The 19,257-nt window shown below is 45.0% G+C and overlaps 1 protein-coding gene across 1 annotated transcript in view; it reads left to right on the top strand.

The window, feature by feature from the left end:
* The window catches only part of Ep300 (E1A binding protein p300), a 70,013-nt gene extending 59,800 nt beyond the window's left edge, over positions 1-10,213 (top strand). Inside the window, 4 exon segments of the mRNA XM_021183146.2 lie at positions 887-1,235; positions 2,880-3,041; positions 6,453-6,734; positions 6,935-10,213. Of these exon segments, the coding sequence (XP_021038805.1) occupies positions 887-1,235; positions 2,880-3,041; positions 6,453-6,734; positions 6,935-9,124 (2,983 nt within the window). The 3' untranslated portion in view covers positions 9,125-10,213.
* Positions 10,214-19,257: the final 9,044 nt, after the last annotated feature.

Below are 19,257 nucleotides of genomic sequence, written 5' to 3' on the forward strand. Positions count from 1 at the left end.
TTTTAAGATTTATTTATTTATTATATATAAGTACACTGTAGCTGTCTGTCTTCGGACGCACCAGAAGAGGGCATCAGATCTCATTACGGGTGGTTGTGAGCCACCATGTGGTTGCTGGGATTTGAACTTCGGACCTTTGGATGAGCAGTCGGGTGCTCTTACCCACTGAGCCATCTCACCAGCCCATAAATCTAGTTTTTAATTAAGTCTGTCATAAGTAAGATGTGGTGGTACATGTCTTTACTCTAAGTGGATAGGCAAAGACAGGTAGATCTCTGAGTTTGAGGCCAGACTTGTTTATATAGGGAGTTGCCGGCCATCCTGGGCTAAGGGACACTTTGTCTCAAAAAAGAAAGAACTGGGTATGGTTCAGAATTCAGGAGACTGGAGTAGATGGATCTCTTGAGTTCTGAGGAGACCAGCCAGCCTGCTTTACATAGTGAGGTCTGTACATAGTGAGCCAAGGGTAGAGAGATAGTGAACCCTCTCCAAATGAAAGAAGGAAATAATAAATACATTGTTATAAATGAGTATTCTGACTAAATCTGGCCTGTGCCCTAGAGAACATTTTCATGTTTGTCATACAGTGAAAGCTTTTTAAAAACAGAGCCAGCCAGGTGGTTGTGGTACATGCACAGGCCTTCAATCCCAGCACTCGGGAGGGACAGGCAGATCTCTCTGAGTTTGAGGCCAGCCTGGTCTATAGAGTTCCAGGAAAGCCGGGGCTATACAGAGAAACCCTGTCTCGAAAAAAACAAAAAATAGACAGATAGATAGATAGATAGATAGATAGATAGATAGATAGATAGATAAGATAGATAGATATTTTAAAAAGAAAGCATAGAAATTCCTAATCAGGGGCTGGATAGATGGCTCAGTAGTTAAGAGCACTGACTGCTCATTTAGAGGTCCTGAGTTCAATTCCCAGCAACCATAGGGTGGCTCACAACCATCTGTAATGGGAGGATCTGATGCCTTCTTCTGGTTTCTGAAGACAGCTACAGTGTACTTACAGACATAAATAAACCTTTATAAAAGAAAAAATTTTAATCCTGGGGATTTTTTTACAGGATATTTTAAAACAAGCTACTGAAGATCGATTAACAAGTGCAAAGGAACTACCCTACTTTGAAGGTGATTTCTGGCCCAATGTTCTGGAAGAAAGCATCAAGGAGCTTGAACAGGAAGAGGAAGAGAGGAAACGGGAAGAGAATACCAGCAACGAGAGTACTGATGTAAGGGCTTTCTGTGTCTGCAGTGTCTACCTTGACACCTCACTGACAATACAGAAAGGAGTTTACACTTTCAATTTGGTGTAAAATTTAAATTCTGCTAAGTGTAATAGGCTTCATTTCATCACTTAGGGTCTCAGACTTCAAGGCCTACCTTGGCTTCATAGCAGCCAAACTACCTTAGAACAAAGAGTTTCTGTGTTTCTGAGTAGTATCCTGGATATTGAGTAATATAAGTTCCTGGAAAACTGTACAGAAAAATATATCTAATAGGCCAAATTATAGCTACTATAGGCTTTGCTGACTATATATGCTCTCTAGTTTATTTTTCCAGAAGTGCTGAGCATCACAGGCAGTCACAAGCCTGGAACAAAGTTAACTTGTCTCCTTCATAGTATCCTGGTCAGTTATTGACCAGACACATCTTGACTGTTCTCTGGATTTCAACTTAATAAAATGGGAGCATGTTAGACGGAGTGACACATACCTTTTTATTCCAGTACTCAGGAGGCAGAAGTAGAGAGATACACATTGAGTTCCAAGGCCAGACTTCTATATAGTGAATCCTTGTCCAAAAAGAAGGGGAAAAACAGGCTGGAGCACTTGGCCACCAAACCCAGAATTCATTCCCTAAACCCACATGGTTGAAGCAGAGAATCAGCTACCATAAGTTGTCCTTTGGCCTCTACAGGTGTGTGCCATGGTGTGCACAAATACAAGGGCCCTAGATGAATAAGTTTAGGCTCCAGTACCTTTTAAGGCAAGCATGGCAGTACCCATCCGTAATCTCAAGTTGTCTGTCTTCTCCCTCTCCCTTTCCCTCCCCCCACCCCACCCCACCCCTTATTTACCAGATTTATCCTTTGGTTAACTTCATGAATGAATAGGTGGTAGAGTTTGGCAGCTTGCTGGTTTCCCTCTTCCTTTCCTTGGTCACTGGCCATGGTGCCACTCATTCTTCAGTCTTGTCTGTATCTGACCTCTTAAGTCAATGGCTTCTGCACACTGGGGCTTTTCTTTCTGTTTTTTGTTTTGTTTTCTAAAGACTGTTTCCCTGTGTAGCCCTGGCTTTCCTGGGACTCACTCTATAGATCAGGCTGGCCTTTAACTCAGAGATCTTCCAGCCCCTGTTTCTTGAATGCTGGGATTAAATTCATAGGCCCCCAGCGCCCAGCAAATTGAGACTTCTTAAAATACAAGTTTACAAGCTTTCATTTCCATAATGAATCTTGGGGTCCTTGTTGGCAGGCAACTTAGAAAGGCTCCAGAGTACTTGATGTTCTTCAAAAGGCACCCAGTTCAGTTCTCTTCCCTGTACCCAAAGCAAACATCTCTTAACTTTCTGTAACTCCAGTTTTGTTATCAGAGAGAGAACCTGCACACAGATGGCATACATTCATCAAGCTACACAGATAAACAAAAAAAAAAAAATAGTTAAATATTTGCTTGCAAGTTAAAGAAAGAGGGAGAGGGAGAGAGAAAGAAAGGAAAAAAAGAGAAAGAAAGAAGAGGAAGAAAGAAACATTAAAAGGAAAATAGTGAGTGATGAGTAGCTGCAGAAAAAGAGTTAAAGAGAGAATTCAGTCTCATTTCCAGATCAGTCCTAACAACCTAGCATTTTCATTTCTCCTCTGTGCTGCCCTACAGGTAACAAAAGGAGACAGCAAAAATGCTAAGAAGAAGAATAACAAGAAAACCAGCAAAAACAAGAGCAGCCTGAGTAGGGGCAATAAGAAGAAGCCTGGTATGCCCAATGTGTCTAATGACCTTTCTCAGAAACTGTATGCCACCATGGAAAAGCATAAAGAGGTAAGAGGCAGCCACCAGGGTGGAAGGATGTGGCAGGCGGGGTTCTAAGCTGCTCACCCAACTGGCATGATGAGAACTCCAGGTTGCTGGAAATTCAGAGGGAAGAAATGGTTTGACTGGAAGAGGGTTGACTGAGATAAAGAGAGTATGCATGTAGAGAAACCTCTTCTGAGGCTATTCTAAATTTACATGGTGCTGCATTATGTCTTAAAGGATAACATGGTTTATCTCGTCCTGTTGATAAATTTGCTTGGGTTTCTGACATTTTTTTAAGACAGAGTCTTGTTCTGCAGCCCCCTGGGTGACCTTGAATTCATAGAGGTCCACCTGCCTCTGTCTTTCCCTGTTCCAACCGTTTTTCAGATTTGCCCTTCAAATGTATGTTTCTTAGAGCCCACTCTCATTCCAGTTTGTAAGTGCTTAGTGTTAGATTTAAGACTGACTCAGAAACATTCATAATCATATTCCCATATTTAAACCCCCTCTAAATGACAGGTTAATTACAGTGTTCCTCACATGGCTTACTTATTTATTAAGTTTTATGTGTATGGGTATTTTGCTTGCATGCAAGAAAAGGATGCCAAATACTCTGCAACTGGGGTTAAAGACAACCACTATGAAGGTATTGGGGATGGAACTTGGGTCCTCTACAAAAGCAACTAGTGACAAAGAGCAACACCTAAGCAAACCATGATTAGTAAGAAGGGAATAATTTGTTGTTTTTGAGATCATTTTATGATGTGGCTGGTCTTCGCTTACTGTGTAGCTAAGGACAGTCTTACATGCCTAGTCTAATCATACCAAGGACCAGGCTCCCAAGCTCAACTACATCCCCAGCCCATGTGGGGTTTTTTGTTGTGGTTGGGGGGGTGGGTATTTATTTATTTATTTTGGTTTTTGAGACAGGTTTTCTCTGTGTAGCCCTGGCTGTCCTGGAACTCACTCTGTAGACCAGGCTGGCCTCGAACTCAGAAATCCACCTGCCTCTGCCTCCCAAGTGCTGGGATTAAAGGTGTGCGCCACCACGCCCGGCGTGTTCTTTTTCTTATCACAGTTCAGCTCTATTCTAAGATGAAATCATAGCCAGTTTCTTTTTATTTTATGTAGTTTTTTTTTTTTTTCTTAAAAAGATTTATTTGCCGGGCGGTGGTGGCGCACGCCTTTAATCCCAGCACTTGGGAGGCAGAGGCAGGTGGATTTCTGAGTTCGAGGCCAGCCTGGTCTACAAAGTGAGTTCCAGGACAGCCAGGGCTATACAGAGAAACCCTGTCTCGAAAAACCAAAAAAAAAAAAAAAGATTTATTTATGTATATAAGTACACTGTAGCTATCTTCAGACACACCAGAAGAGGGCCTCAGATCCTATTGCAGATGGTAGTGAGCCACCATGTGGTTGCTGGGATTTGAACTCAGGACCTTTGGAAGAGCAATCAATGCTCCTAACCACTGAGCCATCTCTCCAGCCCTCTTTTTATTTTATATATTTATTTATTTTGCTTTACAAGATGTGGTTTCTCTGTCTTGTAACAGCCCTAGTTATCACTTTGTAGGTTACCAGAGATCCCTCTGCCTCCCAAGTAAAGGCATGAGCCATCACGCCCAGTTTCATAAGGAATTTCTTAAACAACAGTTCTGTTGTGAGAAGACTGATGACTTAATTTTTGTAATTAGGTTAGTTATCCATCTCTAGAAAAGACAACCAAAGCTAGATAGATGCCCAATGCCATCTCTTCAGCCATGCCCCTGGAATGGAAGGTCCTCCTGCATTCTAGTGGATACCACTATCAGAAAATATTACTAATAGCCTTGCCCATTGTTGAGAGTGTAGTACTGCTTGAAGAGCTAATAGTGATTGATTTGGTTTTTTATGTACATTTGGTGTTGGGCCTACATGAATGTCTGTATGAGAGTGACTGGTCCACTAGAATTTGAAATTTGAGCTACAGACTGTTCTGAGCTGCCATGTGTGTGCTGGGAATTGAACCCAGGTTCTCTGGAAGAGTAGCCAGTGCTCTGACAACCACTGTGTGTGTGTGTGTGTGTGTGTGTGTGTGAGAGAGAGAGAGAGAGAGAGAGAGAGAGAGAGAGAGAGAGAGAGAGAGAGAGAGAGGAGAGAGAGAGAGAAACCCTGCCTGCCCTACAGGAATATGTGTGTGTGCACCACATGCATCACATGCTCATAGTTCCAGCAGAGGGGATAGAGAACTAGTAACAAACATGGGAGGTTCATGTGGCTGTTGGGGCTTGACCTCTGGTTCTCTTAATCACTGAACCATCTCTCCAGCCCTTTACTTGACTTAATTTATCTAATCTTAGGCTATCCTGTGAAAGGAAAACCAATGGAGGATGTCCCATTTGCAAGCAGCTTAGGGTATCTATCTCAGACTATGGAGATGCATTTCAAGTTCATGACTAGAATTTTATGCCAATTCATACAAATTTTCAACCTCTCCAAAACTGGCCAAGAGTAGAGGGTCTGGGGAAAGGGGCACACACGTGGTGCAGACTCAAGTAAGCAAAGCACTCATGCACAGAAAGAGTAAAATACATACATATATATGGGAAAGGTATGTGGACTTTGTGTGCCATTTGCTTGTTGTCTGAGAAAAACATCCAAACTGATTATGATTTTGTTGCATGTGTTTGTTTACAGCAGACCTCTATACAGGTCTATACAGGATGTCTCCACTTAGATTAATTGTATACTTTCGAGTACTTAGATTCAGGTTAAGCCACAGACTACATCTTAAAGTACACTACTCACTGCACATGCTCTGTCCCTGAGCTGCTCTGTGCTTTGGTTTGGTTTGTTTTTTTCCTTGAAGTTTTACTGAAATAAAGTAACAGGATATGAATTTGGGGGGAAGGGGGCTTTGTTTATTTTTTCAAGATAGTGTTTCTTTATGTAGCAGCCATGGCTGTCCTGGAACTTTCTTCATAGACCAGGCTAGCCTCAATCTCCTGCTTCCTGAGTGCTGTGATCAAAGATGTGAGCCACTTACTATACCCGGCCTGAGTTTTAGATTTTTTTTAAAAAAGACTTTAAGATTTATTTATTTATTTTATGTATATGAGTACACTTTAGCTGTACAGATGGTTGTGAGCCATCATATGGTTGCTGGGAATTAAACTCAGGACCTCTGCTCGTTCTGGCCCTGCTCACTCTGACCCCTACTCTCTCTGGCCCAAAGATTTATTTATTACTGTATGTAAGTACACTGTAGCTGTCTCAGACACCAGAAGAGGGCATCAGATCTCATTACAGATGGTTGTGAGATCTTTAAAGTCTCAGAATGAACAAGGATGAAGGGCTTCAACTAACCCTTCTGTGCTCTCCTCTCTTCTCCTCTGGTGCCTTTCTATTGCAGTGACATTGCAGTTCCAAAGTCACAATAAGCTTTTCTTTTGGCAGGTCTTCTTTGTGATCCGCCTCATCGCTTGTCCTGCTCCCAATTCCCTGCCTCCCATTGTTGATCCTGACCCTCTCATCCCCTGTGACCTGATGGACGGCAGAGATGCATTCCTCACCCTTGCAAGGGACAAGCACCTGGAATTCTCTTCACTTCGAAGAGCCCAGTGGTCTACCATGTGCATGCTGGTGGAGCTCCATACACAGAGTCAGGATCGCTTTGTCTACACCTGCAACGAGTGCAAGCACCACGTGGAGACACGCTGGCATTGCACTGTGTGTGAGGTAGGCAATACATGTGAGAAGGACAGGACAGGCCACACTGGTCCCCGTTGTGTGAGCTGTGATGTAAACATGTGTTACAAACCTCTGCCCTCTTGTTGGGAAGGACAGAACTGAAGAGATTGGTTGTGTTTTATAAAGGGAGCTTTTATTTCACTTTTGCAGAGTTGACCTGCATCTTCTGTTTTTTTCTTCTCCTACAGGATTATGACCTGTGCATCACTTGTTATAACACTAAAAATCATGACCACAAAATGGAGAAACTAGGCCTCGGCTTGGATGATGAGAGCAATAACCAGCAAGCTGCAGCTACCCAGAGCCCAGGAGACTCCCGCCGCCTGAGCATCCAACGCTGCATCCAGTCTCTGGTGCATGCCTGTCAGTGCCGCAACGCCAACTGCTCCCTGCCTTCCTGCCAGAAGATGAAGAGGGTTGTGCAGCACACCAAAGGCTGCAAACGGAAAACCAATGGTGGATGCCCCATTTGCAAACAGCTTATTGCCCTCTGCTGCTATCATGCCAAGCACTGCCAGGAGAACAAGTGCCCAGTGCCATTCTGCCTCAACATCAAGCAAAAGCTCCGGCAGCAACAGCTGCAGCACCGGCTCCAACAGGCTCAGATGCTCCGCAGGAGGATGGCCAGCATGCAACGAACTGGTGTGGCAGGGCAGCAGCAGGGCCTGCCGTCCCCAACTCCTGCTACTCCAACTACCCCTACTGGCCAACAGCCAGCCACCCCACAGACACCCCAGCCCCAACCCACCTCTCAACCACAGCCCACTCCTCCCAACAACATGACACCCTACTTACCCAGGACTCAGACTACTGGCCCTGTGTCCCAGGGTAAGGCAGCAGGCCAGGTGACCCCACCCACCCCACCTCAGACTGCTCAGGCCCCCCTTCCAGGGCCTCCACCTGCAGCAGTAGAAATGGCAATGCAAATTCAGAGGGCAGCAGAGACACAGCGCCAGATGGCCCATGTACAGATTTTCCAAAGGCCAATCCAGCACCAGATACCCCAGATGACACCCATGGCCCCTATGGGCATGAACCCACCTCCTATGGCCAGAGGTCCTGGTGGGCATTTGGATCCAGGAATAGGTCCAGCAGGAATGCAGCAACAGCCGCCTTGGGCCCAAGGAGGAATGCCTCAGCCCCAGCAGATGCAGTCAGGGATGCCAAGGCCAGCCATGATGTCAGTGGCCCAGCATGGTCAGCCTTTGAACATGGCTCCACAACCAGGATTGGGCCAAGTGGGTGTGAGCCCTCTCAAGCCAGGCACTGTGTCTCAACAAGCCTTACAAAGCCTTTTGCGGACTCTCAGGTCTCCCAGTTCTCCCTTACAGCAGCAACAGGTGCTTAGTATCCTTCATGCCAACCCCCAACTGTTGGCTGCATTCATCAAGCAGCGGGCTGCCAAGTATGCCAACCCTAATTCACAGCCTCTCCCTGGACAGCCTGGCATGCCCCAGGGACAGCCAGGGCTGCAGCCACCTACCATGCCTGGCCAGCAAGGTGTCCACTCCAACCCAGCCTTGCAGAACATGAATCCTCTGCAGGCAGGTGTCCAGAGAGCTGGCCTGCCCCAGCAGCAGCCACAGCAGCAGCTCCAGACACCCATGGGAGCAATGAGTCCCCAAGCTCAGCAAATGAACATGAATCACAATACCATGCCTTCGCAGTTCAGAGACATCTTAAGACGGCAGATGATGCAACAGCAGGGAGCAGGGCCAGGAATCGGCCCTGGAATGGCCAACCACAACCAGTTCCAGCAGCCCCAAGGAATTGGCTATCCACCCCAGCAGCAGCAGCAACAGCAGCGAATGCAGCATCACATGCAGCAAATGCAGCAAGGAAATATGGGACAAATGGGTCAGCTTCCCCAGGCTCTGGGGGCTGAGGCAGGAGCCAGTCTACAGGCCTATCAGCAGCGACTTCTTCAACAACAGATGGGGTCTCCTGCTCAGCCCAATCCTATGAGCCCACAGCAGCACATGCTCCCAAATCAGGCACAGTCCCCACACCTACAAGGTCAACAAATCCCTAATTCTCTCTCCAATCAAGTGCGCTCTCCCCAACCTGTCCCTTCTCCTCGACCACAGTCTCAGCCCCCCCATTCCAGCCCATCTCCGAGGATGCAGCCTCAGCCTTCTCCACACCATGTTTCTCCACAGACCAGTTCCCCACATCCTGGACTGGTAGCTGCCCAGGCTGCCAACCCTATGGAACAAGGGCATTTTGCTAGCCCAGACCAGAATTCAATGCTTTCACAGCTCGCTAGCAATCCAGGCATGGCAAACCTCCACGGGGCAAGTGCCACGGACCTGGGACTGAGCAGCGATAATGCAGACTTGAATTCAAACCTCTCACAGAGTACACTAGACATACACTAGAGACACCTTGTAGTATTTTGGGAGCAAAAGATTATTTTCTCTTAACAAGACTTTTTGTACTGAAAACAATTTTTTTGAATCTTTCTTAGCCTAAAAGACCCATTTTCCTTGGAACATGTAAGAACTGTGCAGTAGCCATTTATGGTTTAAAGTAAACATGCCAGATGAACCTGAGGGATAATTACAAAGAATATATTTTTGTTATGGCTGGTTACCCCAGCACTTTCCCCTTGTGTGTGTGGTTCAAGTGTGCACTGGGAGGCAACTGAGGTCTGAAGCCAACCATATGCTCCTGCCTTGCACCTCCGATAGGTTTTATTATTTTTTTTAAATTAATGAAAATATGTAATATTAATAGTTATTATTTACTGGTGCAGATGGTTGACATTTTTCCCTATTTTCCTCACTTTATGAAAGAATTTAAATAAAAAAAAAGAACATTTCTAAAACCAGAGGACAAAAGGGGTTAATGTTACGTAAAATTACATTATATATATATATATATATAAGTATATATAAATATATTAAAATACCAATTTTTTTCTCTGGGTGCAAAGATGTTCATTCTTTTAAAAACATTTAAAAAATAAAATAAAAAGCCTCCTCTTTCCATCCCTCAAGTCAACTTTTGTGCTCCAGAAAATTTTCTATTCCGTAAGTCTAAGGGTAAAACTTCAAGTATTAAGATAATTTGTACATGTAGAGAAAAAAAAATGACTTTTTCATAATATACAGGGGCAGCTGCCAAATTGATGTATTATAATATTGTGGTTTCTGTTTCTTGAGAAAAATTTTTTGTTATTTTTACATCTAACAGAGGAAAAAAAATTAAAAAGAGGGTAAGAAATGACTCCAGTGGGGTGATTTTAACATGCAAATGTTTGAGGTTTCTTCACTTGCTTTCTTCCTTACTCTGCCCCACACACGTACACTTTCTGTAAAACTTGAAAATAGAAAGCAAAAACCCTCAACTGTTGTAAATCATGCAATTAAGGTTGATTACTTATAAATATGAACTTTGGATCACTGTATAGACTGTTAAATTTGATTTCTTATTACCTATTGTTAAATAAACTGTGTGAGACAGACCCCTGGGCTTTGTGTCACTTCTTTGGGGCTCATCTTCTTTCTTAGAGAACACAAGGCTAGGCCTGGAGATGAAGCTGGTGCAGGTTTGCCTGATGTGTACAAGTCAGACCCCAACCAGCCTTGGGAATGCCACAGTGGGCATCTACCTGCAGTCCCAGTCCTTACAAGGTAGAAGCAGGAAGATAAACACTGAGCTGGAGAGATGGCTCAGCAGTTAAGGGCACTGACTGCTCTTCCAGAGGTCCTGAGTTCAATTCCCAGCGACCACATGGTGGCTCAGCCATCTACAATGTGATCTGACACCCTCTTCTGATGTGTCTGAAGACTGTAGCTGTGTACTTTATTTATGTATACAGTGTACTTGCATACATAAATAAATCTTTAAAAAAACCTGGAAGTCATTGTCAACTGTGTAGCAAACTGGAGGACATGAAGCCTAGGTTTATGAAGACCCAGTTTAATGGATTTCAGCACAATAGAAAAAGAAAAACCTGCTACTTAGCAAGCCTACTATTTAGAGCAAGAGGAAAAGGGAAATGCATGCAGTAGTTTATTACATTTTGATGAGTTTTTCCAAGGTTCAGGTGATAGAGTCATCTCTACAAGCCAAATGTCAAAGTGTGGTTAGCTACCAGATGAGGAAGCCCCATGAGAAAAACCACTGCAAGTCCAAGCCAGCCTGGGTTACACAGTTGAGACAACCCTGGCCCACAGAAATGGTATTTATTAGCCTTTTGTGGTGGCACACATCTTTAATCCCTGCACTTAAGAGGCAAAGGCAGGCACAGACTTTGAGGCTAACCCAATCTAGTTCCCAAACAACCAGATCAACAGAGACTCTTATCTCTTGCCTTAACATTTTCCCACTTTGATTCAGGACTTCCTATACTGTAAAGGATACCCTTTAAAAACTATTACATTTGATTAATAATAAGAAATTGCGGGGTTGGTGAGATGACTCAGTGGTTAAGAACGCTGACTGCTCTTCCAAAGGTCCTGAGTTCAAATCCCAGCAACCACATGGTGGCTCACGACCATCTGTAACGAAATCTGATGTTGTCTTCTGGAATGTCTGAAGACAGCTACAGTGTATGATTGATAAATAAATAAATAAATAAATAAATAAATAAATAAATATTTTTTTAAAAAAATTGCATTACTGCAACTTGCCAGAGTCAGTTCTTCACTGATATTCAGGCAGCAAGTAAGGATCCACCAGGTCAGCGCTCTGACTCATGGATGACTTGAGAGTTTTCTGTTTTAGTGCAGGCACTCACTCATGTAATCCTGACCTCAGGGATTGCAGGCATTCTGACACTAATGACTCAAATTAGTTCTTCATACAATTTACGTCTTGAAATAGAAGAGCATTATTTTGATATGGGTTTGAACGCCGGGCAGTGGTGGCACACACCTTTAATGCCAGCACTTGGGAGGCAGAGACAGGAAGATTCCTGAGTTCGAGGCCAGCCTGGTCTATAGAGTGAGTTCCAGGACAGTCAGAGCTATACAAAGAAACCCTGTCTCTGGGGGCGGGGGGAGGGGGATGAACACAAAAAAAAGACTTATGTATACCTCTTGGACAGGCTGCAAGTCAGTATGTCAATTCAGCTGGTCTTAGACTCAAAACATATGTCTGCCTCCAGAGTGCTGGGATTAAGACAGTGTGCCACCGGCCTACCGACCCTTTAAAAAAAAAAAAAAGTATGTATATAGGTGTTCTGCCTGAATGTATATATGTGCCGCCACATGTGGTAGCATCAGATGACCTGGAATGGAAGTTATAGAAAGCTGTGAGTCACCATGTGGGTGCTCCTTATGTGACACACCTTTTCCTGGAGAGGGTAAATATTTATCCACTTGTTATGGGGTTTGCTTTGATCCAACTCAAACACCTAGCCAATGCAAATGACAAAAACTTATTGTAATCAAGCTGCTACTGATTGATCAGGGCCTCCAAAAATAGAGAACCCACATCAGACCAAAATAAAGATATCACCAAAGGTCCAACTTGGTGAACTAAGGAGTTTAGGAGTGGGGGATTACTTACAGGAGCAGGAATGACTCAGATACAGCTGCATCACCAAAGCCCACCAGCATGTGGGTTACACAGCTCAGAAAGCTGGAAACCTGAAGCTCTTCCCACTGCCTGCAGGCAGCTCAGCAGGTTGGAGAATATCCTTCCCAGGTGCCTCAGTTGGTCTAAGAGCAGCAGGTTGGCTGCTGCTCTTGTTCTGAGTCTTCTCTGCAGCTGGGCTCCCTGCTTACTCTGGCAGGGAGGAGCCTAGGGAATCTGCTCAGTTTCAGGGAGTTCCAGAGACTATTCTTGTTGTTATTTACCTCCCTGCTTAAGGAGCTTCCCTGCAAGATGGAATGTTTTAATCTTTGAGGAGACTGTTAACACTCCACACCTTCCATGGGCTTTTACATCCTTTGTGCTCCTTATTCTGCAATAATCCCTGAGCTTTGGGGATTGGGGGTGACTGTAGACATGGCTAAGTAATGGGCCACCATGCCACAGTAACAGCCACTTAAGTGTTAAGAGCTCTAGAAGTGGTTAGAATTGAGGCAGTAGCTTTATGGCTGGAGATGCCACAGGGGCTTCCCTGGGCAGCAACTCGGAGGGAGGTAGCCCACCCCTGGCACTGGGATTTTCCTTCAGTAATTATATAGCCTCCAGGAGTGTCCTTGTCCACCCATGTAAAGTACTTTTTAGAATTAAACTCTTTGGCTGTTGTTTTAGCAACCCATTTTTCTTTTTAATTAACCCAGCCCCAGTAGGATCATAAGATAGATGGAATATACTGGTTGCCTCTCCAATGGCTTACCAAATCTGCAAGCACTGTTTTAGTACGTGTGTGGGTGTGTGCACATGTGTACAGGAGGTGGGCAGGACAAGGCAACATCTTGAACCACCATACAACAAAGATAACGGTGAAGCGCTCTGAAGGTCTGCTGTCATCTGTTCTCCGCAGTGATGGGTGAGCCCAGAGGATTTCATCCTTTTTTCAATCAATTGCTTCCTCCACTAATGAAGGTACAAAGCCTGCATGGATAGATAGGAAACGCTAATGTAATTAGCTCCCTTGATCCTTAGCCATTCTCTCGGAACTATCAGGCTTCCCTATCCTGGAGCTCTTCCATGAAACATTCTCCACACCTGATGAACTGATGTGGGCCTTAGTTTTCTCATACCTATTCAGAGCCAAAAAGCAGAAGACACAGCTTTCCCAGCATTTCCTGGGTCAGAGTTGCCCTGGGTTGGCTCTGTGGATGTAGCAGTAACTGCTGAGACACCATCTACCATACCTGGTGGTTGGGGGAGTTCCTGATTGGGCAAACCAATTTCACTCCTAGTATAACCTTTTGCTGGAGGTAAATGTACCCTCCTTAGTCTGGGGGGATAATGACCTACTCCTAGGACAGTCTGGATCCTCTTCACCTGTATTGTTCTATCACAGATGTCTTCTGTTTACTGTTCCTTGGGGTTCTTTAGCACATAGCAAACAGGCTTTCTATCACATTGTTTTCCTTTAAATTCCAGCTCAACATAAATTTTGCTCAACATTTGTTTTCAAGTAATCCAGATAGACTTCTCTGGTGTTCCCTCATTACTGTCTCCTCTAGGCTATTCTCTCACTTTACAAACTCTCTTTACACGCTGGTTTAGCTAGGTCACTGAGATCTGCCAAAGCCTGCCTGCCTGCCTGCCTGCCTGCCTGCCTGCCTGCCTGCCTGCCTGCCTGCCTGCCTGCCTGCATTCCTTTCTCTTTTTCAGAGTTAAAGAACTGAACCCAGGGCCTTGAGCTTGCTAGGCAAGCACTCTACCACTGAGCTAAGGCACTGATCCCACGGACACTTGGGATCCTGATGGTTCGGCATTAGTTACCTGTCTCCCTACCCATAACAAGAACCATGCAAACGCTACCATACAGGAAAGGATGACTCTATCTGAATCTCTTCTTTTTTTTTTTTTCTTTGGGTTTTCGAGACAGGGTTTCTCTGTGTAGCCCTGGCTGTCCTGGAACTCACTCTGTAGACCAGGCTGGCCTCAAACTTAGAAATCCGCCTGCCTCTGCCTCCCAAGTGCTGGGATTAAAGGCACCACGCCTGGCTCCCTTGGATTCTACCCTCTCAGGCTTCTCGGCTTCAGCTGGATGCCTTGCTACCCACAAAGCTACACACTCTTCCCCAACTCATTTTTTGGTTCTGTTGCATCACTGTTTGGGTGACAATTATATTGGGTGCCAAAGCTTTTCCTGGAGAAGTCAAACACACTGCAGATAGGCAAACCACAAGAGACTGCAGTGCAGACACCATCCAAATTCAACCTGGTGAACTAAAGAGTTTTATTAGGGTTACAGGAGCAGGAATGACTCAGAGACAGCTGCATCACCAAAGCTCACCAGTATGTGGGTTACACAGCTCACAAAGCTGGAAACCTGAAGCTCTTCCCACTGCCTGCAGGCAGCTCAGCAGGTTGGAGAATATCCTTCCCAGGTGCCTCAGTTGGTCTAAATCTCTCGAAGGCTGCTGCTCTTGTTCTGAGTCCTCTCTGCAGCTGGGCTCCCTGCTCACTCTGGCAGGGAGGAGCCTAGGGAATCTGCTCAGTTTCAGGGAGTTCCTGAGATTATTCTTGTTGGTGGTGGTGTTGTTATTGTTGTTATTGTTTACCTCCCTGCTTAAGGAGCTCCTCTGCAGGATGAAATGAGTCTTCGGTTAGTTGATTGGTTAGTTGGTAGGTTTTGGTTTTTTGAGATAAGGTTTCTCTGTGTAAAAGCCCTGGCTATCCTAGACTGGCTTTGTAGACCTGGATAGTCTTGAATTCACAGGGATCTGCCTCCTTCTGCCTCTCAAGTACTGGGATTAAAGGCCAGGGCCACAGTGCCCAACTAAAATGGAATGTGTTAATCTTTGAAGAGGCTGTTCAACAACAGTACTGGGAATCACACCCAGGTCCCCATTAGCCAAGACATCATCTCTCCAGACCTGAGGTCAAGGGATTTAAGTCCTGTATGAAACTCCATTTTAAATGAAACTGGCAGGTCAGAAATCCCTGATGTTGTGTCAGTGACAGAGAGAAGGCAAGGCTTTGCGGAGGGGAGGGAATAGAGTCTGTGTAAAGGGCCAACTCAACTAGCATCTTGGGTGCAGCCCAACACAGGAGCTGCAGAGAAGGACTGAGAAGTCTCAACTCAATTCCTAATTCTTTTTTTGTTTTTGTTTTTTGTTTTTCGAGACAGGGTTTCTCTGTGTACCCCTTGCTGTCCTGGAACTCACTTTGTAGACAAGGCTGGCCTTGAACTCAGAAATCTACCTGCCTCTGCCTCCCAAGTGCTGGGATTAAAGGCGTGTGCCACCACACCCAGCTCCCAATTCATTTTAAATTAGGTAAGGGCTCCTGTTACTGGGGACCCAGCGCTTCTTTTCCATCCATGAAACTGGAAAGTTTGGGCTTCTGTTTTCAGGAAGTGGAGGATGAAACACATTATGGTTAGAAATTTAGGCTGCAGAGATGGCTCAGTGGGTAAGAGTGCTGCCTGCTCTTCCAGAGGTCCTGAGTTCATATTTCAGCAACCACATGGTGGCTCATGACCATCTGAATGGGATCTGATGTCCTCTTCTGGTCTGTCTGATGACAGCTACAGTGTAATAAAATGGGGTGATGGATTTTCTGATTCATTCAAACTCAATAAAAAGTGATAGAAGCTCCACGACGCCCACCCCCAGGTCTGGGTCCTATAGTCCCAGCTACCTTCTTGTCTTTGCTCTACTATAGCATAGGTTTCCACGACTAAGCACAATTCTTTTGTTGTTGCTTTTAGAGAGGGTCTCATGTAGCCCAGGCTGGTCTTGAATTTGCTATGTAGCTGTCTGTGGCTAGCCCTGAACCTTCTCATCCTTCAGTCTCAGCTGCCACACCCTAAGTTCAGAGGTTACAGTTTTGTGCCACCGCAATCAAACCCAGGTCTGGGTTCACAGTGCCAACTGAGCTACGTGTCCCGCTCCCCAGTTGTCCATTGTTTGCTGTTGTGTATGTGGGCTGCCACATGCCAAACTGCACATCTGGCAGTCAGAGGAAAACTTTGGGGGTTACAGGGATCAAACTCAGGTCTCCAGGCTTGCTCTGAAGGGTGCTCTTACCTGCTTACTAATCTTTACAGCCCCTTTCTATATTCCCCTCTTTCAAAAAACATTTTTATCATTATTTATCATATTAGTGTTAATAATATGATGAGACAGGATCTCACTTTGTAGCCCTTGCTGGTCTAGAACTTGTTATGTAAACCAGGCTGGCACTCAGATTGATCCTCCTGCCTCTGCCTCTGCCTCCTGGGTGCTGGGATTAAAGGCAAGCCTCACCATACCCATCTTGTTACTATTGTTATTATTTTTATTTATTTATTTTTTTTTTTTGTAATTTGTGTGTTTGTGTCGGTGTGCTACCTGAGCCTTTTGCCTGCAGTGGCCAGAAGAGAGTGTTAGAGCCCCTGAAGATGGAGCTCCAGGTTGTTGTGAGCTGTCCGATAAGAAGACTGAACATGCCAGGCAATGGTAGCGCTCGCCTTTAATCCCAGCACTTGGGAGGCAGAGGCAGGTGGATCTCTGAGTTCGAGGTCAGCCTGGTCTACAGAGTGAGTTCCAGGACAGCCAGGGCAACACAGAGAAACCCTGTCTCGAAAAAAAAAAAAAAAAACCAAACAAAACAAAAGGAAACAAACAAACAAAAAAAAAGACTGAACATGGGTTCTCTGGAAGAGCAGCAACCACTTGTAATCATGGAACCATCTCTCCAGGTCCACATCCACTACCTTTTCTCTCTTCTGTTTGTAAACAAGGTCTTACACTGGAACACCCTATAGCCTAAAATCACTCTGGAGCCCAGGTTGACCTCAAACCCGGACAGCCCTCCCTCCTCAGTCTCCTGGGTGCTGAGATTTTTAGGCAAGAGTTGAAAGGTCTTTCAGTCCTGCTTGAGTTCACCCTCTAACTGTGATGTCATTTTCTCATGGTTCCCTCTGTTTCCCACCCAGACTCAGTTACTCTTCCTAAAGTTCTACTGTGCTTGACATAAGGGCTCAGGTAGTGCAAAGCCTGCCTCAACGCCTGTAATCCCCTTTCCATAGTGAGTTCAAAGACAGCCTGAAACACATGAGATCCTTCTCAAAAAATTCTCGGGGTTGGAGACATGGCTCAGCGGGTAAGAGCACTGACTGCCCTTCCAGAGGTCCTGAGTTCAAATCCCAGCAACCACATGGTAGCTCACAACCATCCGTAGTGACATATGACACCCTCTTCTGGTGTTTAAAGACAGCTACAATGTACTTACATATAATAAATAAATTCTAAAACAAACAGAGCACTGGCGGTTCTTCCAGAGGTCCTGAGTTGAATTCCCAGCAATCCCATGGTGGCTCACAACCATCTGTAATGGGATCTGATGCCTTCTTCTGGTGTGTCTAAAGACAGCTACAGTGTACTCATATAATAAATAAATCTTTAAAAAAAAAAAGAGAAGGGTTTAGAATGTAACTCAAAGTATGAATTCCTTTTTTTTTCTTAGATTTAAAGATTTATTTATTATTATACATAAGTACACTATAGCTGACTTCAGACTCACCAGAAGAGGTCATCAGATCTCATTACAGATGGTTGTGAGCCATCATGTGGTTGCTGGGATTTGAACTCAGAACCTTAGGAAGAGTTGTCTTACCCACTGAGCCATCTCTCCAGCCCCCGAAATTTGAATTCTTGCCTCAAGTCCTGTATTCTCTCCCATCACCAGAAAAAAAGGAAATCCCTTGTGTGGATTAAAGGTGAACACTCAGGGCTGGGATGACAGCCTAGTCAATAAAATCCTTTCCCTGCAAACACAAGGACCTGAGATGGCTCTTAGCACTTGTAAAGCTGTGTACTTACTACAGCATATCCTGTTATCCAGGGCCGGGCAGGATGAGACTTGCTGGCCACAGAGTCTCATCTGATGGTGAGGTCTAGTGAGAGACACTTTCTCTAAACAAAAGAAACTTCTGGGTCAGCCAGGGATATTAAATGAGTCCTTTCTCATACCCCCATACCCTCTCCTGCCAGAACAAAACAAACAAAAACCCTCACTGAAATCCAACAGTCACACTGCAGAGAGTGTTAATGGTGTGCTCAGCTTCGATTGGGACAAAACACAACCCCACCTCTCAGGCCTCAGGGACCCATAGACAAGAGGAGTTGGTAAAAACTTTAAGAGATAGAGCTAAGTGATGTCTGTGACACAGCAGGACCGTGGTACCTGTGAATTTACAGCAGCTGTGGTTGCCTGCGTGAGACCTGCACCAGATGAGGTAAGTCAACACCCAGCACAGGGTGGGAACGGGGTGGTAAGTTCCTCCCCCTAAATGAGGCTCTAGGACAGTAGACAGACTTTGGGGGAGAGTCAGTTTTCTTTAAGGTGTGGCTCCTGGTAGGTCAGCCACACTCCAGTCGATGGCTCCACACAGAGGAAGATGAGGGTGGCACAGACTGTATTCAAAGACTTTAAAGGAAAAAGAAAAAAAAAAAAAAAACAGTAACAAACTCAGGAATGAAGATGCCTGACTTTAATTCCAGCACTCACTTAGAAGGCAGAGGCAGGAGGATCTCTGTTGAGTTCAAAGCCAATCTAGCTACATAGTGAGAACCTGTCTCAAAAAAAAAAAAAATCAAAACAATAGAAACAATAAAAACAAGCTGGAGAGAGGGCTCAGTTTTTAAGCTCATTGGCTGCTCTTACAGAGAACCATGTTCAGTCCCAGCACTTTCATGGCAGCTCATAACCACCCTGTTACTCTAGTACCATGATATCCCACACTCTCTTCTGGCTTTTGTTGGCACTGGCCACACATATGGTGCACAGTCATACGTGCAAGCAAAACTCCTATAACATTAAACTCCTTTTTTACATTAAAAAAGTAAATAAAGCCGGGCGTGGTGGCGCACGCCTTTAATCCCAGCACTCGGGAGGCAGAGGCAGGCGGATTTCTGAGTTCGAGGCCGGCCTGGTCTACAAAGTG

This window comes from Mus caroli, chromosome 15 (assembly GCF_900094665.2).
Source record: "Mus caroli chromosome 15, CAROLI_EIJ_v1.1, whole genome shotgun sequence".
NCBI lineage: Eukaryota > Metazoa > Chordata > Mammalia > Rodentia > Muridae > Mus > Mus caroli.